Source organism: Tinamus guttatus, unplaced genomic scaffold (genome assembly GCF_059628265.1).
Source record: "Tinamus guttatus ecotype Peru unplaced genomic scaffold, ASM5962826v1 Tinamus_guttatus_pri_ptg000035l, whole genome shotgun sequence".
NCBI lineage: Eukaryota > Metazoa > Chordata > Aves > Tinamiformes > Tinamidae > Tinamus > Tinamus guttatus.
Genome location: NW_028288569.1, coordinates 3,664,918 through 3,691,445, shown reverse-complemented (window position 1 = coordinate 3,691,445; position 26,528 = coordinate 3,664,918). Strand labels below are relative to the sequence as shown.

The 26,528-nt window shown below is 40.6% G+C and overlaps 2 protein-coding genes and 1 long non-coding RNA gene across 3 annotated transcripts in view; all 3 read left to right on the top strand.

Moving 5' to 3' along the window:
• ZNF654 (zinc finger protein 654) overlaps nucleotides 1-4,963 on the top strand; it is a 33,237-nt gene extending 28,274 nt beyond the window's left edge. The window contains exons 8-9 of the mRNA XM_088533367.1: nucleotides 1,126-3,436; nucleotides 4,458-4,963. Coding sequence (XP_088389493.1) covers nucleotides 1,126-3,436; nucleotides 4,458-4,465 — 2,319 coding nt within the window. The 3' untranslated portion in view covers nucleotides 4,466-4,963. The remainder of the gene's footprint in view (nucleotides 1-1,125; nucleotides 3,437-4,457) is intronic.
• Nucleotides 4,964-12,737: 7,774 nt separating this feature from the next.
• CUNH3orf38 (chromosome unknown C3orf38 homolog) lies at nucleotides 12,738-18,496 on the top strand. The gene is made up of 3 exons (XM_088533357.1): nucleotides 12,738-12,890; nucleotides 14,167-14,387; nucleotides 17,873-18,496. The coding sequence occupies exons 1-3, from the start codon at nucleotides 12,758-12,760 to the stop codon at nucleotides 18,446-18,448; spliced, it is 930 nt and encodes a 309-aa protein (XP_088389483.1). The 5' UTR covers nucleotides 12,738-12,757; the 3' UTR covers nucleotides 18,449-18,496.
• Nucleotides 18,497-24,262: 5,766 nt separating this feature from the next.
• Nucleotides 24,263-24,799, top strand: LOC148595992 (uncharacterized). Its single transcript, XR_015913835.1, has 2 exons — nucleotides 24,263-24,368; nucleotides 24,681-24,799. It is a non-coding gene; the product is annotated as an uncharacterized LOC148595992 (long non-coding RNA).
• The last annotated feature ends 1,729 nt before the right edge of the window (nucleotides 24,800-26,528 follow it).

Genomic DNA, 26,528 nt, shown 5'->3' with positions numbered 1-26,528 from the left:
TATGCCCTAAGTGTTTGAGGAATGTACTGACTTCTGTGTGAATTGATAAATCTATTTCATCAAAGGTGCTACTGTACATTTATAAGTAAATGCATCAATTGCTGCTATTCAAGATTTTAGTCTCAGTATGTACTCTAAAATAGTCTGGTGACATGAATAATTTGATGTATTCATCTTAGGAAAGTATAGCTTTTGTACTTGTGTCTGGTAGTCTTTAACAGGCTGTTAAGTATGACATTTTATGTGTATGTGTATTTGTTAACACATACTGAAGTGCACTGAAATGGTATTAATCATTGCTAAACTTTCCTGTGACTTACTGTGCTTTAAGCAGTGATAGATGGGGCAGTATGGCCATTCCTCCCAATCATAAGTTTCATGTTTGAGCCCACAGCCTAAGCTGTAGAGAGGGAATTCTGCTCATCAGAAGGATAAATTGTCAGTGTGGAGGAGTCTGGAGTTGTAGAGTGCCTGGCTGTGGGTTGTTATGTTTTCCTTAATGGTTGTCACTGACAATTCAGGGCACTATTTATAGTTTGCATTTTTCGGTAATGCAAGTGAAGTGAAATAGCGCAGGGACAAAATTTAGAGTAAATGTCCAATTATAGTGAAGCAGTGTAGTTAATTGGGAGGCAGACAGAAGATAATGCTGGATCAGATGATAATAGCTGCTGTTTTTATGTTTTCTAAGCACTAAGACATCCCCCAAAAAACTGTCTTTACAGAACTGCCCATGTTAAAGATCTAGCTTTGACAGCTGCAAAATCTTCAGTGCAACCAAATGTTATTCATGGGCGTTTCCTTATCTGTATTTTATGGCCTTGTTTAACATATATATATTTTTAAATGCATATTTTTGGACTTGGAGGTTTACTTTTTAGAGTTTTTCCTGGAACTAGCAGGAATTTTTTTGATCTTCTGGGTATTTTGCAAGGAGTTGAATATAGATATATGGAAAATTGCTATTTGAGCTCTGTTTATACTAGTTCAGTGTTTTTTATTTTTTTCCCAAGTCTGTTTTTTGTTGTTGCTGTTTGTTTTTGTTTTTTCAAGCTTTAGACTGCTGCCAGCCCATAAGGAAAATAACATTATGCAATACTATGTACTGTACTTTCCTTTTTGCAGGTTGGTGAAGATGGTCTTCAGATATGTGTTGAGATATGTGGATGTGCCCTACAACTGGACCTCCGTGAAGATCCCCACATGAAAAGTCTCATATATAAAACGATAGCTCATTTTTTGCCAAATGACCTGGAGATCCTCAGAATTTGTGCACTTTCAATCTTTTTTCTTGAGCGCACTCTGGAATCATACTACACTGTTGAACATTTGTATAAATGTGCAGATGAAGAATACAATGAGTGCACTAGTTCAGTTCAAAACCGTGTACGTTTTGAATTGCTTCCCATTTTAAAAAAAGGTCTGTTTTTTGATCCTGAGTTTTGGAATTTCTTGATGATCAAGCAGAATTGTTTAGCATTATTGGGGGATAAAGCCTTTGTTGGCTTAAGTGAAAGTACACTGGAAAACTCTACTACAAATACGGAGAAGATGACAGAGTATAGGGCTTTAAGTGAAGAAAATGTTGGCTTAACAGATGTAAGTAATGGGGAGCTTGACACTGAAGACTTGTCTGAATCCCAATCCAAAGGTAATGCCAAGAACCACCATGCAGCTCTTGAAGCATCTAAAGTGTTAGATCATACAGTACCGAAGCACCGCTGTGTGATATGCAACAAGGAATTTCTTGGTGGTCACATTGTGAGACATGCACAAGCTCACCAGAAAAAGGGCAGTTTTTCCTGTGTACTTTGCAGCAGAAAGTTCAGACAACGAGGACTTATGCTGAAGCACTTAAAAAATCATGTCAGGAAGATAGAAAGACAACATCTTGCTGCAGTTCGTGAGGACAGACAGGAGACTCCAGTCCTTAATGAACAAGAATGTTCTGAGGTTTCAGTCTCTCTTGAAAATGGGAATTCTGATGGTTCTAAAGATAAAGAACCAGTGGTTGCAATAGTTCCAAGTGCTAATATGGAAGAAGAGAATACCAAACAGATACTTGACGTGGTAGAAAATCATGCAAGTGACCAGGATGATGCTACTGAGAACAGCAGTTGTGATAGCTGTTTGAATAACATCCCTGATGCTTTAAATATAGAAGGCTTGCCAGAAGATGATGAAAGCTCCAGTAAAGAGTCAGCAGTCCTCCATAAAGTGAATGGAGCTCTGTGCCCTCAGAAAGACGTGGACGCCATGGATGAAGAAGGAAGCTTCAAGTGCCCTGCTAATGGTTGTGCTAGGGTGTTTAAAAAGATACGATTCCTCAATAAACATGCAAGAAAAGCTCATCCAACTGATTTGAAGGTGCAGCAACACATAATGAAATGGAATAAAGGAAAATGTCGCTTCTGTCAGAGAAAATTTGCTGATTCCCAACACTTTATAGACCACCTGAAGAGACATGTGTATCCAAATGTTTACTTTTGTTTACACTTTAATTGTAATCAGAGATTTAAGCTGTCAACCGAGCTGGCAGAACATACAAAAAGTCATAGTGTTTTGAAAGCTCAGTGCAATTTTGCAGAGTGTTGTGAGCTATTTGAAGAGCTCCCTTTACTATATGAACATGAGGCTCAGCATTACTTAAATAAAACACCAGAAGGTTCAGAAGATGCAAGTGAAAAAGATTCTTCAGATGATTCTTCAGAACCTCTTTGCAGCTACCAAGAAAGTGATGCATCTATTAATGAAACAGAAACTGTAGACTTACCGATTCCAACTTGGAAGTCAAGGAAGGATTCTACAGAACCAAAGACTTACATTCAAAGTGTTGAGAAGAAAGCAAATAACGTAATGCAGAATGGAAATGAAAGCTCATCTGAAAGTAGTGCTACAGTTTTAAACTCAATAGACCAAAAGACACCCATGTTACAGCCAAATTCTGAAAACTGTAGTGTTGTTAGTGACCAACTAGTCAATGGGCACAGTAACCTGGAGCAAACATCATCAAAGTCATCAGATACAACTTTAGACAGAGTGGCAGATGAAAAAAGGACAGAAAACGGGTCAGTGTTACCAGTTTTACAGAATTGCCACGATACACCCCAGAACACTGCTGCTGCCTCGCAGTTACCTTCTAAACCAAATCAGACAACAGAGAATACTTCTTATGGTGTCATCTTAACAAAACCTTACGTTAGACCGTTGCCTCCAAGTTATCTTGACGAACGTTACATTAGCATGCCAAAACGTAGAAAAATGTTGACTGATAAAGTAGATGCTCATTCTGAGCAAGATAAATTTAGTAGCAAATCAACAGAAAGATTTAGATGTGGCAACTGCTTGACCATCTACTGTAACTCGGAAGCACTTGAGGCTCACCTTGCACAAAAGAAATGTCAGACGCTCTTTGGATTCGATTCAGATGATGAAAGTAAGTCTTACGGTTCTTTTGGGTGTGTTTCTTCAGATGTAAACACTGAAATGGCTCTCAAAGTAGGCAGCCTGCCTCACGGAACAGATGTGACAAAAAAGAGTCCTAAGAAGTTGTAGTATGTCAGATCTTTAAAACAAGGGAAGTCACTGAAATCACTTGGAGACTTGAACACTGAAACATAATATTGCAGTAAATTGGAAGATCCGTTTAGTCATGCTTTCTGTTCAGAATAAGAAAGAGGTGGTGGAAAGAAATAGGCAGCTCTAATGGCAAAGACTTCTTACAAAACAGATTGTAATAATTATCTTTCCTTGCATGTTTGAAACCAATAATGTTGAAAAATCTAGGCCGTATTGCAGTTAAATAAATAAATAAGGGGCGGTGGTGGATGCTAGGTACTTACTGCAGAGACTTGCTACTAAATGTATCCTTGGAGCTGGGAGATGGCCCGAGGCTCCCACTGTCCCGTGCAGCATCCCTCTACTGCCGTGGGATGTGAACCAGCAACTGCAGGTGACAGTCCTAACAGCAGCACCACTTCTTTTGGATAAGTATCTGGATGTGCTGAGAGGAGGAAAGCCTCTACCATGAGGAATTTCAAGGCACGGGCACTGCTTGTCTCCTGCTTAAAACCCGCCTGCAGCTTCCTCCCATTCACACCCCAAATTAGAGAAAATTTTGCACAAAGTAAATATTGTTTTGCTGCAAAAGGTACTTGGCATTGACAGCTAGTGAGAGATGTCCTGTTTCATTTTTATCTATGGAAGGAGTTTGTTGTAAGCTGTTCACTGCTCCACTCTTTACATACATCCGATTTTTTGCTGCATATACTAAAGCAGAGATCTCATAGTGCATTGGTGAAAGTGGGGAAGCAGCGTTCGAGAAACCTGTAGATGAGGCACTTAGGGACGTGGTTTAGCAGGCAGGGTGTTGAAGGACTTGCAGTTGGACTTGGTCTTGAAGGTCTTTTCCAACCATTATGATTCTATGAATGAATAACAAGCATTCTGTTTTACAGGTGCCTGATTACATGTTATGGGAAAATGTCCAATGAAGAGTGGTGTAAGCAAACACTACATGAAGAAGCATCAGTTTATTTCCCAGTTGGCCTTAATGATGAAGCAGTCCCAAATTACTCAAGCGAAACATGACCTTGATGAAGACAAAGCACATTTTCTAGATAGAACTCACAGAGGAATAATAGGACCTGTGCAGGTTTTGAGTCCAGAAAGGTTGCTACAAAATCCCCAAAGTACCAGTAATCCAAAAAGCCACGTAAATTTCAAGTGTGTGATTGAAGCTTAGCGGCACAGTCTTTCTAACATGAAAGTTTAAAGAAAATAATGCATTCAGTTGAGCAGACAGAGCAGACATGGTAATTGCCTTAGAGAAAGAAAACAGCTAATACCTTAAGCTGCTCTAATGAGAAAACAGGTTTCGTTTGTGGTTAGTTACTTAAATCATCACGGTAATTATGATGTGAGACATGGATGGAGGAACCAGGCAGTCTTTTTTCAGAATTTCACTATGTGATTCCATTTCCTGCTAAAAAAGGATGGCACTCATTCAATAATTTTTTATTGAGAGTTCAGGAGGGGGAATGTGGAGAGACATCTAAGAAAGAGAGAATGCAGCTTTAATAGCCAAAATCTACAAATTATGCAAGACAAAGTGTGTTGGTAAGATATTGTAAGCTATGCACAGTAGAAATTGGATGCATACAAGAAAAGTCCTTTTCAAAACTATGGTAAAAATGCATATTAAGACTGTTGCAAAGTTTCATGTAAAACATCTGTTTCATGTGCCAGAAGACTAATGCAAGTACATTGCACAAGTAGTGTGGATATTAACAGAAGCAGACTGAAGCAAATGCATATCATGAAGAGGGGCAAACTTGCAGGGCAGAGTTGAGCTAATATGGTGAAATAGAGGGAGATCTTTCAGCTGTTTATATGACCAAATAGAGCTTGAAAACAGCTTTGGGGAGAAGTGTAGGGGTGAGAATTTTAATGAAGGCAGGCAAAACCAGTGCACATGTGGAATCAGAAATGCCAGTTTGGAAGGACAGGCTGTTTTACTGATGTGATACTGCTTAGTGGTGGTGGATCACAACTCAGTGCTGTAAGTAATTATCTTCCCTATAAAGGAAGGGAGAAAACATGCCACAGTTCAACCTTAAGAAATATTACAACCCTATGTAGTATCTCCTGAAAAGGTAGTCCCTCCCAGGACCTGCTGAAGGTGTTGGACTTAGGTGCTAAGGATTTTATCCAGAAGTTGGCTGTTGATAAGAAGGAATAGAAAGAGTTTGGGAAGATAAGAAATTACAGTCCTTCTGTATATCACATTAAAATACAGGACATCAAGAAGCTGTTTCAGTTTTTGGTCTTCTGACCCTAGATAGAAGCGTGGCAAGTATACAGATTGTCTATTTGCTGTGCTAATTTACCCTCTAATAACTATGTTGTATTGTCTGTGCAGCTTAAAAATGTTTAATTTGGGTCCTGCTCTACACCTTTAGCTGAAAACGTCAATGTGGTCATAGGTGCAGAAGGTATAATTGTGAAAAACAATGCTTACAGATGGAGTCATCACAGAAATCTAGGACAGCAAATACCAACTGTTCCTGCCTACTGAATAGCTTATCACATTGCGTGCATGATATAGTAGGGTTGTCTTTAAGAACTTGCTTAAATTAACAGATAATGCTAAAAAAGTAAAATCAAGAGGTACATAAAAGATCTATTCTTTCTAGCACTGACTCACACTTGCAAACCTGAGGATTTCATTGTAAAACAGGCTGTTAAGTATTTCTAGAACTTAAACATAGTAGTTCAGTAATGCCTCTGCTAATAACCCTCTGTGAAAGCAAACAGATATCTGCATTAATTCTGCTTCCTTTTCCCCTCCTAGGAGGTAAAAAGAACACACTTTCAAAATGGAACTTTTTCGAATTCTGAAAACAAAATGCCTTAACTTTGAGTTGGCTTAAAGTAAAAGGTTATAAAATTATGATCACAGGTATGTGTGCATTACATTAATATCAATGACTGACCCCCTTTGAAAGATCTGTGTGACCTGGAGATCTCCAAGGGCCGCCTGGACGCAGTCCTGTGCCACGTGCTCTGGGTGACCCTGCGTGTGCAGGGGTTGGACTAGGTGATCCCTGGAGGTCCCGTCCAACCTTAAGGATTCTGTGATTTGAGGCACCAAAGAATTTTTTTTGCAGTTGCAAAAAGCGGATTTAAATGCATCATTCATATATATACATATATACACATATATATTTACATATATAAGTACATTAAAAGTTGCTTTAATATGAAATTAAAGGGGACCTTTGCCAAATGCACTTTCACTTTAGATTTTTTTTTTTGCTTTTATCAACTCGATTTTTGAGAACCCAATTACCATTTTCACTGCCCTAGGCTCCCCTTTCTTTGCTTAACATTGTTAATCTAATTAAATTTGCTTAAAAACATTTGGAAAAAAAGGGTTAATTTCAAAGTATTACGTTTTTAAAAATCTAAAACCTTGGTCAGCAGATATGACAAAAATGTTTGTGTAAAATCTTTTAAGTGTACTTTTAATCTTTGGTGCTTTCTTGCCTTTTCCTGGAGCTCCGTGTGTTTGAAGATGCTTTAAAACTTGACTGAAACTTGTATTTGATTTAAAGTGTGTAGATAAATGCATCTATGTACATGCATAAACTGTGACCATAATTTTTTGTACCTGCATTAAACTCACTTTTGTTCAAAGATGCTTTTGGACACCACCATTTGTTTATACCACCTGTTCCATATATATTCGCTGGAGAACTGAAAAAAGCCCTCAATTCTTATGTAGGTGAACATTAGCTATCACCTAAAGGATACCAGAAATATGCTCAATTTCCTTGAAGTAGGAGGTGGGTGATTACATTTTTATTTTAAGTAATGAGTTAAGTCAGAAGGACAGAAGACTTAGTTCTCAATACCCGTTGCTACACTCAGTTATTTGCAGTACTAAGCAGCTTGCATTAGGAGGAAAAGGATGCTTCTGATGTGTGGGACTATTCTACATTCCTTTTTTAGGATTCTGTAGTATGTAGGATATCATCCTATACTGAGTCTGCAGCTTTTAGGGCTGAAAAAGGTTCCAAATCCAGAATTGAAAGTTTTTTTTCCAGGCACTAAGCACTGTGTGGTGCAATTGGAAAGACTTCATCAGGATACGTAACTTTGATTCAATGAATACCGAAATGCATGTGTATTGCAAGCATGCAGATTTGGTAAAGTTGCCTAAGGTTACATATGAACTTAGGAGCTTTGTTGGATCAAAGTTTGTGCATTTCATGCTGATAATCATATTTTAATCATATTTCTTCCAGGTGGGATTTAACTTGGATCTAGATTTGCTTTTAAGATTGTCTACTCTAACCTGATTATGGTTCAGTGTAAAGGTCATGTAAGTTAAAATTTTCAAAGAGTTGCCGCTTGGTAGGCACCTTTAATGGAGAGAGAGGAAAAAAAGGAAAATCAGAAGTAGGTTGAAAATGGTCTTATCTGTGGGGAAAGGTCACTGGTACTTTGGTTTTTTAGCCATACTCATTAAAACATAAATTGTATAGTTTGGATAATTTATAACATTAAACTTTGTGATTTTAATATCACATTGAAGGTTCAGCTGTACTCATTTCTTTTGTTGTTTAACACCAGTGGTATGGATGAAAGACTCAACAGGGTGGTAGTGTTGTTTTTTCTTAATTTATTTGGTACTGTATAACACCTTTCTGGTTAAATGCAGCGTATGCATTTTGGGACTCTGTTAATTTTGTAAAAGCTGTTACAGGTTCAGCAAGAAAGGAAATTTGTGCTTCCTTGTTGAATGTTAAATTATTTTACTTTGCATTTTATATAAGAGTACAAATTAAAACTGAGCCATCAAACTGCAATAAATCAACAGTAGTGTTTCATTTTGAAAACCTTTTGTACTGTACATAGATTTGTTCAATAAAACATTGTCTTTGTTGTTAATAGAAACTGATCTTGTCTTTTGGGGATCACTCGGAAAATACTGCTGCAGTGTATTAATAGTTATCCGTTGCGCTGGATATGACTGTGTTGCGTAGCACCTGTGTAAAGCTCACAGCCGGTTCCGGATGTTCCAAGCCAGTGGGTATTTGGGTTTCAAGAGATCGAGTCTCTCCAAGACTATCCAGGATTCCCAAGGAAATTAAAGTAGACCTCCTGTGTGTTTTGTCTTTCTAGCTGTTAATCATCCACCCTACTAAGTTTAGGACTTCTTAATTACTATTTATTTCAATAAGTCCTCAAGAAGTCATGGTATTATTGCAAATTATTTAAAAACAGTTAAGTCTGGAAAAAGAAGTACATGTGCATGTCAAGGGTTCCTTTGGGAACCAGGCTTCTTAACTACTGTGTATACATAAATAACTTAAACCGTCATGTATCACTTGGGTGATACAGTCTGTGGTAAAGGTAATCAAACACGAAAAAGTAAAATAGCATGACAAAATGGCATTTTGTTTTGTAAGTAGTCTAGGATCTCAGGGGATGCGTAGACCTTGAAAATTACTGACCTGGTAAGAAGAGGGAGTTAATAGAGTGTTTTCTAAGAATTTTCAAGATGGTGCAAAGAGAATGGCATAAAGCTAGCATACCAGAGATGGACACAGTAGTGTTGGAAGGAACGTATTAAGGGTTGCAAAGCAAGGTTGGATGCAGTGTTTAAAGAATTGTGCTAATTCATGATCATTTTAATGGCTTGTTATGATAATTATCCCTGGGTGGCAGTGGATTGAAAATGCTGTGGAGGTTAACCACTATCCAGGCTTTTGTGGGGGGCTTGAAATAGAAACACAGGGCCATGAGCTGGTCTGGATGCAGGAGCACTGTGATCTTGCTGCCTCCGCTTGCTTTTCCTCCATCACGGGACTGCCCAACTCTCCCATGGCCCTGTGCTACAGGTAACTGCTTTTAGTTTAACCTGCGTATGAAGATTAAGTAGTGCTAAGATAGCGAGCTGAGCCACACAGCACAGTTGTTTCAGTTCATAATACTACTAAGGGAGTATAATGCTGCTAATGGAGTGTCACACTTCTGGTGTGATGAGCTTGTTTTCATTGCCTTTTTTTTTTTTTTTATTCTGGAGTTCCAAGATTAAGGATAATCTAGCTAATTAAGGATAATCTATCAAAAAGCTTAATACTGTCATCTGAAAATACTGGATTATTACTTTTTTAGTAACTATAGTTCTGTAAATTCTGAAATGTTCTCATCTTGCTCTTTGACTGTCTTTGGTAAAATTTTGAATGATAATTCCTGTGTAACTTAACTTCAGATTTACCTTTTCTTTGTGTAATTCTGATAAGGTCTTCGACTGAAAAATTATGAAGTTTGGGCATATAAGGAAAAGGGGTCTCAAATCTCTGGTACTGTGGCATATGCACATAGAAGGCAAAACGAATATCAGATTTACAGTGTATATACAAGTCACTTATTACAAAGTGTCAACTTATTACAAAGCATTTTAACATACCATATGTGATTTTTGTTTTGTTTTTCCCACCATTTGTTTTAATTCCCTGGGTATACTAACATCTCGGGCACAAGTAAAAAATTTCTCAACAGAACACTATCCTTAACTGATAACCTAGTGCAGTCTTGTAAACGTTGGCCTACCTCACAGGGCTTTACTATGGCTGGTAAATGGGACAAGGAAAAATTTGATGATTGTGATGGGAAAAAATGACCTTTGAGGTTGGGGGATGTAGATGAATGAAGTTCCTAATGATGAGGATAGAAATGCTCAGTGGTGCTTGCTGACAGGTCCACATAAGCTAAAGATAATATGAATTCTGAGAGTGTTTTGTGGGCTGTCAGAAATGACATTGTATCTGCCTGAGTTTACATTTTGACAGTTAAAAAGCTGTATCTGGAACAACTAGTTTCTGAACTATTCTGAACTGTAAGTGAAAGGGATGTCCAGTTAAAAGATGAGAATGCTTCATATGGTAACAAGTGAAGCTGCGGTCAATTTTTATAAAACACTTTCTGTCCAGAGTGGTGTCTGCATCAATCAGCACAATTAACACTATGCCAGCTAACATTTTCAAAAATGTAGCATAGGATAGCAATGGGGAAAAGATCTAATACCATGGCCAGTACCATTTAAGTGTGTACGTGAGTATCCTTAAGTTCTTGTAGCTGCTGCTATGACCTCTTGATATATTACAGCTACGCATTTGTGCCTCAGAGTAGTGTCTAGCACTGCCTGAATATGTATTCATATGCATCAGTACTGTTAGGTCTCAGTACCTGACTTTTGCACTGCCTTTGTTAAAATAGAGAATGACTGACATTTCAGGTATAGAATTTGAAATGCATACATTCATTCTGGTAGGTAAGAGAGGGGATCATTTCCGGTGACTCCATGGGTTACAGCTGGATTTTACAGTTCTAGTCACCTCTTCCTATTTTTGTAAGCTAATAATAAAAGCATTTCTAATTGAAAGTTTGAGCTCAGGGACCAAACGGCTTATGGACATGCTCCTACTAGAGGTGCTGGCCTTTGCTAAGCAACAACAGCAACAAATTGTGATCAGTGCTGAACATTAAAGAAGCTCTTTAATCTCTATGGTGACAATGCACTTCTCTCTTGGGATGAATAGGAGTGGAATAATGCTAAGGTCGTTACTTGAAAATTACTTGAAAATTCAGTGAAAATACAGCAAGTCTCTCTCTCAAAAAAAATACTTTTAAAAATGGCATCTTTATTTTTCCTGAATTCTATATCGAGTTAAATTTTGTTCCCCTGCAGACTGCAAAACTAATTAGGCATGTTGGAACATCAGCAAATTGCAGCAAAGGTCATTCATACTTCTAGAGAGCTTTTTCTAATTTTAAGTCTGCAGAATTGATTTTAAGAAATGCAAAAAAAAGCCCCACATTTCAACAGCAAAATTTATATCAGTAGCATGTAAGGTGCTCTGTTTTTGATGAACCAATGTTTTGTAAATTCTAAAAGATATGCAAGTGAATCACTTAAGTTGTGGTGCAAGGTTTTTCTTTTACATGGCGAGTGCATGTAAGGCAGGCACATACTTAGCTGTATGCCGAAGACGTGTGGGTTATACAATAGGGTGATTGTTCTTGATGAAGACTTTACATGTTACCCTAGCTGCCAAAAGGGATGTACATTTAAGGGGAAATTTGGCACAACATGCAGTTAAGTATGATTGTGTAGAATCTCTTCAATTTCTTTAATTAGGGCAAAACTTTATCTGAAAGTTGAACTTCAAAAACCTGTGAGCACAGTTATTTGAGCTGTTTCTGGTTTAGCTTGAGAAGAGTTATTTTATGATTTTTTTGTCCTGATAAACCCCAGAGATCCGAATGAACAGCTTTTCCAGACCTGAAACAGCAGATGAACACCCGAAGCACTAACTGCAGGCCCAGTATGAGGGGCAGGAACCGGTTCCCTGTTCATTCAGTTTTTTGGTCTTAGATCAAAAATGTTCAGGACTGGCTGCCATCATCGGAGGGGAAAGATCTGAGCAGCCCACCATGGAGGCGCTCAGTGACAAAAACATCACTCATGCTCTTACCCTGCTGCTTGAACACAGCAGGTAAGTCCTTTCAGAATCTGTTTATTTTCACATTTTTGAAATCAGAGGCAGCTTTAGCAGCGAGCTGGCCTCCTTATGGTACCTGTACTCAAGGTGGGCTTCGCGTGTCTCCTCCTTTCCTTCTGGGCCAGTGAGATGAGGCACTGGTGCTGGCACTTGTCTCAGCACCAGGCCTCCCTTGTCCTCATGGCCTTTATCTCAGCTCGAACCTTGCGCTTTCTTCCTTGTCCTTGCCTTTTTGCTCATCCTTTCTCCCTTGTGCTCCTTTCCCCTCTCGCCCCTGCCCCTTGCGGGTGGTGGTGGCACCTGGCGGCCCGGCAGCAGCTCCCGCGCGGGCGCTTCGTGAAGGCGCCAGCTCCGTGTGAGCTGAGCGAGCCGGGGAGCGGCCCCGAGCGGCGGCAGCGAGGCCAGGCCCTGCCGCCCCCATGTCGCGTGTTAGCACCCAACGGGGGAGGAGGAGCCAGCAGCTTCGAGAAACGACTGAGGTGGTTTTAAAAAAATAAAAGGCGGTGGGTGGGGAAGAAAGAGGCCCGGCCCAGGCTGCGCGAGGGGAAGGGGCCCGGCGCAGGGAGCGGCTGCCGCTCGCCCGGAACCTCGGCAGTGTCCGGGAGCCGCCGTTGCCGGGTGCCCGCGAGGAGGGAGGGAGGCGGCGGCGGCGCCGCTCCGCACCGCCGCGGTGCGCTCGGGCCATGGCGTCGTTAGGCCTGAGCGAGCGCGAGCAGGCCGGCTGCCGCGAGCTGCTCGAGTTCCTGGACACCGAGGAGCTCATGGCGCTCACCGACACCATCACCAACCGCCTCGTGCACCCCGAAAGTCGCCAAGGTGCGCGGCGCCCCGCGGGCGGGGGGCTCCTGGCCCGCGCTGCTGCCGTTAACGGCCCGGTGGGAGCCGCCGCTCCGGGGGCGGCGGATGGCGGCGCTTCCGGGCGCGGCCGGCGGCGGCTTCTCCGGGAGGCCCCGGCGGGGCCGCCCCTTGCCGCGGGGGCGCAACGCACCGGGAGCCCTTGAGCTCGCCCGGCTCCGTGCGAGCGGGCCCGGGCCCCGGCCCCGGCGCGGGTCCCCCGGTGCGCGGTCGGTGGCGCCCAAGTCCGCGGGCGTCGCTTGAGGCGCTCGGCGCGTCGCCTCCGCGCGCCATCCGCAGAGCCGGAGTGGCTGTGAAGCCCGGGGCACTCGCTAGGCGGGCGGGTTTGAAAGTCTGCGCGCTAAACAGCGTCTGATTTCCCTTCTTATCTTTTTGTGGGACTCGGAGAATGAGCTAAAAGATGTGGCTTTTCCACCTCAGTTATTAGCCTCTTGTTTAAGCCTGCAGTTCCTATATCTGAAACACTAAGCACCTGATCTCTGTAGCTGCCACTTAAAAACTGGATTTCATCCTATCATGTCTCCTGATTTTGCCACAGAGCTTCTGGAAGATTTTCCCAAGTTACATTTTAGTGCACTGCCTTCATACCATTACACATGGTGTTTCCTTCTGAAGTTGGAACTTTTAATGTGGCTGCAGGGAATTAAACAGATTTAGATCTGTTTCCACGAATCTCCAGAAGCCCAGATAGACAAATAACTGTGCTGTCTAAAATCTGCCAAGTTTTGGTTCTAGATTTCTTTTTTTTTTTCTTTTCTTACATACAGGAAACTAGGCTGTTACTTAAATTATCTTCTGTCTGCATCTCAGTCAATTTGCTGTTCGCAGGAAAAATAAAAGGCCTCACATATTTTTGGAAATAACAATGTGTTTTTAATCCGAAATCACACAGACTAGCAATTTGGTTTGAAAATAATGATTAATTTCAACCCACTGGGAGAATATTACTAATTTCATTTGGCTACTCACCTAATAATCTGCTCTGAACAGATACTGGCAGTGGTATAAGGGACTTCTGCTAGGTTTTCAATACCAAGAATACCAGTTTTTAGCAATGTTCCCAGTATTCATCATCTCCATCTAATTCAATCAACTAATTAGATCAGGCTTCCATTTACAAATATTCTTTTAAGTTTTTCCATTTCACTTAATCTTGGTCAGAAGTTGAAGAAATAGTATAAGTTTAGCTATTAATCATGAGAAAAGCAGCTGCTAACTGTAATTTATTCGTTTGCAGAAGCCATTCATGCAATTTTGGTTTACAGCCAAAGTGCGGAAGAACTTTTGAAACGAAGGAAAGTCTATCGAGAAATAATTTTTAAGTATTTGGCGATACAAGGAGTTCCAGTGCCTCCTTCCTCAGAGAAGCACCAACTCATTGATCATGCCAAGCGGTACTGGAACGGGCAGCTCACATCCAGCTCCTCACAGTCAGAGGGCAAAAAGCCACGTGCAGCGGTGAGTGCTGCTTTGCAGTCACTTTACGTTTATGGGGTAAATATTGCTCTTGAAGAAGATGCGAAATCTCTTACTGTTGCCCTTTAGAAGCTTATTATGCCGAGGCATTGCTGCAAACAGTCTTCTGCATTGTCTGGTAAAGGATATTGCTCCTAGTGTTTGGGGTCTTCTTCAGGCTTTTAATTGTTAAGCTGTTCTGTAAGTTAAAATCCAAGGCATTTGGGATAAATCTGTGGATTCAAAGACAGCTGGAAACGACAATGTTAATGGTATAGAAGCCCTAAGTAGCTCCTGGTCATTTTTCTGTGTGGTGGGCTTTCCTATGAGTTTTGGTATGGACCAGGGGTTACCAGTTTAGCTATATGAGGCATACCTTTAAAAGCAGTATTAGCAGGGCATGTCCTAGTGCAAGACAGGGTGGTGCTGATGGTAGATCATAGGGCAAAAAAGTCTCCCAGACTTTGGACTGAAATGTCATTGGGGAAGGGGAGAAAAAAATAGCCCTTTTGTAAAAGGACTTGATCTACTTCTAGAGACAGTGCAATCAGACTAGGACTTTCTGTAGGCCATCTTGATTCTTATTCCTTATAGCTAATGTAGTGCAGTGTGTGTAGTGCGTACGTAAAATGAAATGTAAAGTTTGTAGCAGTACCAGCTTGATGCCATTTACCATTTCCCCACAGTCTTGGCTTAAAGCAACATGACTAGATGTCAGTTACGTTAATTGAAGCCCGAAGTTATGACACTTAGCGCGATTACAGTGGTGTAATGGAATTTCAGTCTTTTATTAATCTTGCTTTTTGACAGCCGTGTGACTGCAAGTAGCTGCTTGAGCTTTTTGGTGTGTTGCACGTACAGATGCACAGAGACATAAATAGGCAACAGCCCCACCGTCTGGAGAGTGAGAGCTTTGTAGCTCTCACGCTTCTGCACAAGCTCTTGCGTTGAGCTCTCAACCAAGACCCGTGAGGATTGTGTGACTTAGCTATGGATGGATTTTAAACTAGTTTTATGTACACTTTGGGGGAAAAACAAACAAAAATATTTGCTCTTGCCAGACTATTTCTCAAATATTGGCCTGTGTTGAAGTTCTGGGACCAAAGGTAAACAAATTACATTTTCTCAAGTATTTGAAATGCCTTCATGAGTAAGTTCAGCTGTCTGTCTTATCTCATGTGTATTTCTTGGCCTCTATTTTTGCCTTGACCCTTGTGGCGCTCTTGTTTTTTAAAAAAATGGCTAGCCCAAACCCAGTTACTAGCAGAGACATATGTTGGTTCTGCAGTAAACTATTATTCAGTAAACTGCAATTTGTAACTACTATGTAAAAAATTACACATTTTAATAATTGATTCTAGAAGTAGACTTTCATTCTAGTAAACATTGTTTTATATGCTTCTAGAACTTCTAGAAAGTTGTCTTGTAAAGTAAAAAATATGGATGATACTAAAAAAGAGAAGGGGGAATTAAAAAAAAGGCCTGCACATATAACTTTCGTTCAAAAAACATTTTACTCTACAATTGGCTTTAGGTGAAAAAGGTAGAATGGTGTGTCACCTTAAATTTTACCTACTGTAAGAGAAAGCAGAGGATAAACAAAGCACATATGTAGGAAATAAACACTCATGGGTATTTATTTGAGCATCAGCTGCATGCATGCTTTTCCACATGGTCATCATCTTCAAGTGTCTTCCAAGCTGAGTTTAATTTCAAGAGCAAGTTAAAGCCTTTCTCAAATATTAGTTGTACACATAGCAAGAATGCAACTACCAATCCAAATGGAGAATTCCAATCAAGAATTTATTATGTTTTAACTTGACCCATAATAAATATTTTTTTTAAAAAAAACATATTGTTTACTTTGTTGCAGTACACATTTAGTAACAAGACCTTGTTAGGGTGGTTTGCCATCCTTGCCTGGTGTGTATTTAGTAGCATGACCATCAGTCCCTGTCTTGTATTTGCACTTGCTACTTGTTGTGAGTTTGGCTTTAAAATTTTACAGCCTGCCTTCTCAATTGCTAGCCTATGCTGCTCAGCATTAACCTTAAATATTATTTTGGAGTACCCTCTATATCTTTATTGTAATATATAGGTGTGTTTGTATCGTGTTCTGTAAAACGAGAAAACTGGGCACAAGTAACTTACGGCAATCAGTGGAAGATCCATTTCAAACAATTTCATGCTCTCTTTCATGAGCCCTTTCTTTCCCAAGAATTTTAGGCACATCAAGGAATCTCCGAGCCTTTTCAGACTCTTCTTTTTAAGGTTTTACTGGCTCACAGAAACATTTACTTTGGGTCACTACTGTAAAATACTTTCTCGGCAGATTGAGTGTTGCAGGAAGGATTTGATAATGATTTACTTTATTTCCAGGGAGGTATATGCTCTTGTGTGAAAATGTTTGAAACCCGTCTATCCCACCATATTGCCTCTGTTTGTTTTAAATGTTCAATTGCACAGTTAGAAAAGTAGCTGAGACTGCTCAATACTTTTTTTTCCCCAGTGGCAAAGATAACATTAGCTATAATTTTCTTTGATTTGAGCACTTCTTATAATTATACATATGGGGAAGACTTACAACCATGAAAGTGACCAAACACCTTTTTATAATTTCAGCAGTTTTACTACCAAACTGACATACATCCAGGCACATGATATGGTGATGAGAAGGATGTGGAACACAGTAGTTTCTTCAGATTTCAATTCTTCCTGAATTAGTTGTGCATTTTGTTTGCACGCACTGTTAATATATCTAGGTAAATTGGAAATATCCTGTCAGGATCAGGATATACATGGTTAAAAGGTTAAGTACCATTTGCTATTCCTAGCTATAAGAGGGTGCAGATAACACAATTGGCAAGTTTAAAAGATTCAGTAAAGAAGAGATTGAAAGTAGCATGAAACCGGGGAAAAAAGTCAGAATAAAGGCTTAGGTATAAACACATTTTTAAGTAAATTGATTTGCCTGGATCAAGGATTAATTTCTAAGTTTGAGTCTGTATCTTTTTTGTTGGTTTGTTTTATTTTTCTGTGACCTTCTTTTGGAATTATAAAGACCAGAGATAAGTTCCTTATACAAACCCTTTTTATACAGCAGATATTTTGTCCCTCAGTGTGAGAATCTGACTTTGTGGAAACTATTCAAAAAACTTACCGTGTTTTTTTTGCTAGAACCAGACTTTGCTCTCAGAATATAAAGTGCAGGTCAAGATAAATTTTCAGTACCATTCTAACCTTAATTTAAAAAGCCACATATAATACCCTTGAGGTTGTGATTATGATGATATTAAAAATGGAGAGATTACGCTTTGTTGTTTCTTCAGGCACTTGATCCCAAATACTTAATGCCTGTTTCTTAAGGTACTTAGTCCCAGATATTTAATATTTAAAATGAGAATTTAAATCATTTTAGTCTGTTTCAAATGACAAACTCAGATGTCATGGCTAAAAAATTCTAAAAAGAAAAATTTGCTTGATTGCAGAGTCGTGAGAAGAGCCAAAAGCTACAAAATGATGACGTTCATGATCTAGGAGAAGAATTCTGTCAGTGGTTCTTTGAACTTCTGAACTCTCAACATCCGTTGGGTATACAATCTGAAGAAACATGGGGACCACAGCATTTCTGGGAGGATGCCAAAATGAAATTCTGTTACAATACATTAGAAAAAAACATGGAAGAATATGTTGGTGCAGAAATGGTGAGCCTTCGTCTGCTCTCGTTGGTTAAAGAAGAGTATCTTCTGCTGAATCCCAACTTGAATGCTGATGGACTGAAGTGTACAATGTCTCGACATGGGTTGGTGCTGGTAGCAGTGGCTGGTACAGTACATAGAGGCAACAGCTGTCTGGGTGTTTTTGAGCAAATTTTTGGACTCATCCGCTGTCCAGTTAGAGAGAACACCTGGAAAATAAAATTTGTGAATCTTAAAATAGTTGGACAGAATGCTCTGGAGCCTGGGAAACAATTTGAAAAGCCATCCTTGAAATACGAATCAAACCAACTGCAAGCATTGTATGATGGAAAAGAACTGAGCCTGACCGAATCTCAGAAATTCTGAGCAATTCCTTCAGAACTGAGAGACTGGTGGGGGAAAAAACATCGGGCACTTGTAGTGCTTCCTTAAATATTGAAATGGTTGCAACCATGTGATGGTGTCTCTTTCTTGAGTCCGGTTTACTAACTGAATGACAAGCTGAGATCCCAGTGTTAAAGTGTTAATAGTATTTTGGGCACCTTTCCAACAACTAACAGATAATTCAGAATGTTTTTAAAAATTTTTTAGCTGTGTGAAGTTACTCTGGTTATTCTTGGTTATAAAACGTGGTTACATTTAAGTATGCTCTGGCAGCAGTATACGATGTTGATTGAGGTCCACAAGTTGTGGATTGTTTCTCTACAGGTCACCAGTTTAAACTGTTAACCTAAATTGTAACAGAAAGCCATTGCATCTGGCTTGATGAAATTAAGATTATTGAGTGTCTTAATGGACTACAAAATCCCGAGAAAAACAGCTGTTGTTTTGAGCAGGTCTTGGAGAGAAGAGACAGAATAATGTGAGTGGAGACTACTTCTGTTTATATTCTAAATGTGATTCCTTTCCTGAACAACAGGAGTAGTTTAATGGACCAGTTTAGGGTCATTTGTACTGCTGAAACCTTTTTCCTTTTGGGTTACTAGCTTCCTTTTCTTTTACCTTACAGTATCAACTTTGCAATCGGTTCAGACAGACTGTTCTTCGAGCTATGCCCCTAAGCAGGCAAATTTGAAATTAGTTTCTAGCTCTAGATCAAGTAGTTCACTTGGGGACTTACTGTAGCACTGTCAGAAATGTTTTGATAATTATTTTGTAGATACTGGGAACAGAGTTTCTAATATAATAGTTTTGAATCTTGAATATTTTCTCAAAATTAAAATATTACCTAGTCATAGCTGCTTTATTACATTAGCCAAAAGTGAATTTGTTAACACTAGCAAGTTAGAAGTAAAATTAATGTTGTTACAGAACTTCAGCACTTATTAAAATACTCTTTTCATAAATGTTTAAATAAGTGATAGTAGATGAAATAACTTATTTTTTTCCAGTGACTTTCCGGTTTGTGTTTTTTTTGTTTGTTTGTTTTGTTTTAATTTTACTGCTTTACCAGTGCAACCTGTGAAAACGGGAACATTTCCCATAACATGGAGACTGTATCTTTGTTTTGGACGCGTTTCTCAAAGAAGAAGCCAGCCTTGTGAAAATTGTGGGCGGGTGAAGGGAAATGAGAAGACTTAAGTATGGATACATTCTGAAATGTCCAGAACTATTTTATTTTGTTTATGAAGGGTCTGGATTGCAAATTATTTTAGTCAATTTGGAAAATAATTTCTAAGCAAAGGTTTATGTTCTGAGTTAAAAATGTTCTTTCCTGATAAACTACTGAGATAAAACTTGATCGGCTATTAATTCATAATAAACACAGAAACGGTTGCGTTGTGTGTGTTGAGAACTGTGTTCCTCTTAATCTGAGGAAAAGACCTTGAGTAGGCACCTTGTCAACATTCGGTTTATTAAATCTTTAATTAAAAGTAAATATGCTGGTTTTCACATAACTGCCCTTTGTAGCTGACACTGTAATGGTTATTTTAGATAATGGGTCCAATAAGAACTTGGCAAAGGATGTAGTGTCCATTATGGCTTTAAGGTGGCCTGATGAGAACCATCCCATTCTTCCACTCAGTTATGAGGACTGCTCCCGGGACAACAGGAACCTTTCAGACTGCTTGACTCCAAAGCAAGGCCGCCCAAGGGCTTGTGCTGCTTTAAAAATCAGAGAATTTTCCATTTTGGGAAATCTCTTCTAATGCTCCTCTTTCTCCTTTGTTTTCACATTTTTTTTTTTAAAAAATGGAGTTGTAGTTCTATAACGGTTCTTCAGACTCTGCATATTTTACACCTTGGTGTTTGCTACCTAGAAGTGTGCTTGTGTGCCAGCTGAGATTTTGAGGTCATATTTCTACTTCTGCACCATGGGATGTCAAAGTCTCTTCTTTTTTTCTTTGATTTCTCTTCTGGTGAACATACGATTATTTAAAATTTTGGGGTCAAAATTGCCCTTACAAGTAGTTGTCATCTTAAACATTTTTTTAGGAGTAGAAAAACAAGAACTGCAGAGTGTATTTGGAAATATGCTTTTAGTTTAACATTGACTGCAAAATAATAATAAAAAAAACAGGTCTTGTGAAAATGGAAGAACTTGGGTTGAAATAATTTGTTTAAAGTGATTTCATTACTCCCTTTAGATGCTGCTTTTCCAGACTGAAGTAGCTTTTAATTGGTTTACCCTTGCAAGTAATGGCAATGTTAGTTGGGGCATTCCATTAAATGAAACTTGTTGAGCACTATTTTCATCAACTTCCCTGTACATATCTATTTAGTCAAGAGTCAACTATTTATCTTGAGTAAAGATCTATTATCACCTCTGTGACTGATAAGTTCCAAAGCTAAGAACTATTTCTGAGATGTCTCAAAAATTTAATGATAGTAAAATACTGATGGACAGTAAACTAGGTGGGGCTTGCTGAATTGTGCAAATGTTGGAAATGAGGATTATCTGCTATAATCCAGCTCACCATATAGATTTAATTTGCATTTTTAATCTCTAAAGCAATGTATGAGCAGAACTCAGGTGATTATGTAAACAAGCTACTGCAGGTTGTGCAAAGTTACTTTGGCTGTACGTACTCTACATGCTGTCCTTAGAGAGGGGAAGAATGATGATAACTAGACACCTGGCACTAAATACTAATAGTCTGTAGCCGTACCAGTCTGTCCCTTGACCGCTTGAGGTCTGTGGATTTCCATACCTCCTTGCAGGGATCTGCACACAAGGTGCTACCAGTTATCAGGGAGTGACGGGAGCCCTTGGTGCCTTGGCTTGCCACCGGCATTGGGGGCTTTCTGTCTCAGCCCCCTTTTCCTCTTGAAAGCCAAGAAAAGTATTAAGAATTAGCTCTCAAGATCGAGCATCTTTGATGTCTCTCCATTTATGTGCCTATCTGTAGGTTTTGATATTGATATCTAGTTGATACATCTCAATATTGAACCCTATCAATAGGGCCCAAATCCACTCATTGCTTTCAGGCATGCAGCCCCTTTGCTCAGAGACCCCTTTTGCTACAACGGAAGCGTCACAAACTATTGACACCATCTTTTCACCGACAAGGTGGAAGCACTGTCGTCTGAATGACACATCCCAAGGTCAAAGCACCCAGAGCTCACGATCCACTTGCATCCGTAGCGATACCCGTCCATCTCTGGATGCCTCGAGGCTTTTGGATTTCTGTATCTCCTTGCAGGGATGCACACAGAAGGCGCCATGACTTACTGGTGAGTAACAGGAGCCCCTGTGCCTCTGCTTCCCCACGGGCATTGGTGGCTTTTGCTCTCAGGTCTCTTTGACTCGTGAAAGGCATCAAAGGGCATTGAGAGGGAGCACTTACTCTCGGAATTGAGTGCCCCTGATAACCTGTGTAATTCTGAGCCTGTCGATAGGCTTCGGTATCGGCATATTGATGTGGAACCCTACGGATAAGCCCCAAAGCCGCTCCTTGTTGGCAGGCATGTAGCCCTTCGGCTCAGGGCCCGTGTTGCTCAAGGGAAGCGTTGCAGACTATCGACATGGACCACTTTTTCTGTGACGGGCCGGGAGGAGGATCGGCTGCCCGACGTATCCCGAGGCCAATACACCCAGCGTTCCCGATCCCAGTCTGTCCCTTCACGCCTCGAGGCCTGTGGATTTCCATACCTCTTTGCAGGGATCTGCACACAAGGTGTTGAACTGCTAGGGGCTGAACGACATGCCTGAGTCGGGGTTGACTTACATATGAATATGGTGCTCCCGTAGTAGAAGTACACAGCTCACCTGTAGAACTGCTTATGTTAACCTGCATGTGGACATGTTGGCATGTTTATGCTAACCTGCAGGTAGGCTTATTAAACTGTAGCCTTTTGTAGGCTCTCATGCAAACGTTTTTGACTTTGAAGGGAACTCACTGATCTGAGGCCTGGACTCCGGCCAAGTCCCGGTCCCAGATGGTTGGGAAGTACACCGCACCAGAGGTTACCGCTCACAAAGAAAATGCAAGTCATCGTGATTTGCTGATTTGGCTCTATAAAAGCTGGAACCTCTTGCCGTGACTTTGGAGACCTCACTTACGGGTGGACGCAGCACATAAGACCTCCCATTTGCTGGGAAGGCTCTCCAAATCTTCGCTACAACAGGGACTCGCCAGCGATTGCGGATCTGGATGATGGTAATGTCTTTAGGCAATTGGTGATATATCTTTTTCTTAATCACTGTTCTCTTTCTCGTATAGTAATGGTTAGTGCATTACCTTGCTAATTTTGGCTGTTGCTAAAACCAAGCATGTAGTGAGCTTATTGTTTTGTTAAATGTAACATTCTGTATTGCCTTAATATTACTAGTGAAATAAGACTGTTCTTTCCGTTGCTGCCACGCTCCCATCAATTGGGAAATGAGGTACCATGAGTTATCAGGGAGTGACGGGAGCCCTTGGTGCCTTGGCTTGCCACAGGCGTTGTGGACTTCCCATCTCAGTCCCCCTTCCCTCCTGGAAGCCATGAAAGATATCGAGAGTGAGTTTTTGCTCTTGAGATCGAGTGCCATCAATGCCTCTCCAGCTACATGTGTGTCGTTAGGCATCGATATCGATTTATCGATATGGAACCGTATTGATAAACCCCAAATCCACTTGTTGTTTGCAGGCATGAAGCCCTTTGACTTGGGGGCCTGTGTTGCTCAAGGGAAGCGTTGCAGACTATCAACGTTGACTGTTTTTTCAGCGACAGGCCGGGAGGAGTATTGGATGCCCGGCGTATCCCCAGGCTGATGGACCTAGAGCCCCCAAAGCCCCTCCATCCGTAGCCATACCTGTCTGACTCTTGACAACTTGAGTCCTATGAATTTTCATGCCTCCTTGCAGGGATCCACACGCAGGTGCTACGAGTTATCAGGGAGTGACGGGAGCCCTTGGTGTCTCTGGCTTGCCATGGACATTGGAGGCTTTTGCTCTTGGGTCCCTTTTCCTCTTGGAAGTCATGAAAGGGTAATGACAGTGAGTGCTCTCTCTCAGAATCGAGTGCCATTGATGCCTATGCAATACTGTGCCTATCGATAGGATTCAATATTGGCATATCAATATTTATGCCTATCACAAAGACATTTTAAGAGCAGGATTTTATTTATCCTGACAAAGTCTCCACTGGCATTAAAATAGTTAATCTGATATTTGTAGTTTCATTTTGCAACTAACATAAATTAGAATGTTTCTCTGGAAAGGTTAATTAGATTGTCTCTTGTGTAGGTAAACCCGGATTACCCAGCAGCAAGTTTTTACACACCAGTGAATTGCAGAGGTGTTTTCAGATATTTATACTGGAAAGTTATGACCCTCACATCACTTTAGGGGGAATGCCTTTACTATAATCATCTCGTATTTACAGTCTAAGAAATCCAAAAGCTTGGTTTTATTGGGCGTCTTTCACTAGGCATAGTATCATTTTGGTGACATCTAGTGGCGGGCTCATTGCCTGCCTGTAGTTGGTGGGCTTGTTAAATCCCTTTGCTGGTTTAGGGACAAACGCTTCAGGGATGCTAGGGAGAAAGGAAATGATCGTCCTCCCAGAGTGCCTTTTTATCCCTTTTGTTGTTGGCAGCTCCAGTGCCTGACATTGCCTGTGGCACTGTCGCCTTGAGCAAAGGGAAGGTCTGAGGACATCCTCTGCCACCCACAAGATCAGCAAGGCTTTTCTGAAACTTTGTGCTTCTCTCAGTGGGGTCAAGCCATGGTATTCAGGGAACCCATGCTTCGAGGCTGTAGAGGGAAACACTATCAGGACAACTACAGGAAGACTGTCTGGAAATAAAATTTGAGCTAAGTTGTTAGCAAATACATTTTGGAGTCAGTTCTCCTGTTTTGTTCAGAGTGTCTTGTAGGGAGGATGGGGCCAAACTCTTTTCAGTGGTGGCCAGTGACAGAACAAGGGGTAATGGGTGCAGGCTGAAACCCAGGCAGTTCCATCTCCATATGAGGAAGAACTTCTTTCCTGTGAGGGTGACAGAGCACTGGAACAGGCTGCCCAGAGAGGCTGTGGAGTCTCCTTCTCTGCAGATCTTCCAAACCCACCTGGCTGCCACCCTGTGCCACGTGCTCTGGGTGTCCCTGCTGGAGCAGGGGGTTTGGACTAGATGATCTCCAGAGGTCCCTTCCAGCCTCAACCATTCTGTGAGTCTGTGAGTCTTGCTTGAATGGATGGAGGCTGGAAGGCAGTACATTTGCCGTTTCTGAGTATTGCTTGCCTGTGTCTAGCCCATCACATCTCTCATGGAGCAGAATGAGAAGTAGAAAACTTCCTGGCTTGCTTTGACAAACTTACAAAAGGAATGAAAATATATGATTTAATGGGCTTGCTGCCAGTAAGAATTGCCCTTCCAAGACCTCTTTGCAGACATGGGTTAGAGCACTGCACAGGTTTTCATAATGTTCTAATTTGTGTGGAAAGGTAATGGTTCAAGCTGCATTGGCTTCAGTTGTTAAACTGCAGTAAAAAAGCTGAGGGAAATCCAGTAATAGTTATTCATTGTTAGAACAGCTATATCTGGTTGTTCATACAAGCATTTGGAAACGACCTGATAGCTTACCAAATTTTATGTAGTTTTAAAAGAGAGAGACAATGATCTACTGGTTGAAGACTTCTTGACTGTGCCCTTTTGGGCTTTGGTTAACTCTGCTCAGAAAGAGTACGGATATGTAATTTCTGCATGCCCTTGCGTTATCTGCACGATGGGAGCATACTTGCAGAGGGACTAACGTAATGCTATATGTGGAGCAGTAAATCACTCATGCAGAACTAGCCAAAGCTTCTCACTGAGATTTGGTTTTGGCATGCTGTCAGCTTTTCCCATATGAAACCAGTGAGAAGAAGAAATACTATTTTTACTAGTCTGAATCTGAATTAATGAGGTTAAAAAAAAAAGAAAAAAGAAAGACAGAAAGCCTCATCTTTCTTCCTCTTGATCTTCCATATTGTCTGTAAGCCCTATAGACTGTGTCTGAGAATCTCAAAGGGGCTTAAAAACCAAATCTATGACAAATAACAGTTACAATCTTTAATAATGGGCAGGAACAGCTCTCACACAAGTGATCACAGGATATAAAAGGGCTACTCAGCCTAGGTAAGTTACAACAGAGAGGAAAACAACAGAGAGTCACAGCAAATAGGTACCACAGGCAGCAGGGAATTGGAATTATATCACCTCCTCTGATATAAAAATCAGAGAACTGAATAAAGCTAGATAGAAAACCATGAGAAGGTGCTTTTCACTTAGTTAAATATTATGGAAGAGACTTCAGTCCTATTTTTTTCCTCTTCTTCTCCTTTTTCCCCTGTTTCCCTCTATCTTCTACAATTCCTGCTTGTTTTCTTTACCTCTCTTGTCTATTTAGGTCCTACTCTCAGCTCTCTGGGACAGGCATTTTCAGGATTTAGATGTTTTGTGGACAGTTTGAGGAGATTAGGTGTTCTGCTGCCTTTCAACCACACAGAGCAAGTGGTGGGAGAGGGAAGGGAGAAGCAGATGCTGTGGTAAAAATAAGAATAGATCACTGGCCTATTTATAAAAGCCCTCTTTTGTATGTTAGCATTTCTAGCACACTGTTCTCTCTTAAGTTATTTCTTATAAAAAATAGTGTGTTCTTCCTCAAAGACAGTTACCTAGTAATACAAAAAAGCTTGAATCTTTTGCAAAGCAGTAAACTCTGTGGCCAGTCCCAGTCTATCTCATCACAATATGAACATGTGCTTTGCTGCACAACTGAGGCACCAGGGATTCCCTTCCGTGAAAAGACAGGTGTTAGCAGAGAGCAGAGAATGTACAGATTTTACTGGAATTTGTCTCAGTTTGCATTGGAAATATGCAGAAAGATACTGTGAGCTTGTATTAGAGCAGCCTGGCTAATTCCTAGTAAGCGATTTGAACATCCTAAAACACCAAAATATCAGATCGAGCGATTGATATTCAGCTTACCAAGTTACAGAAGCTCCCAAGCATATGGCAAAACATGTTTTTACCCTCTGT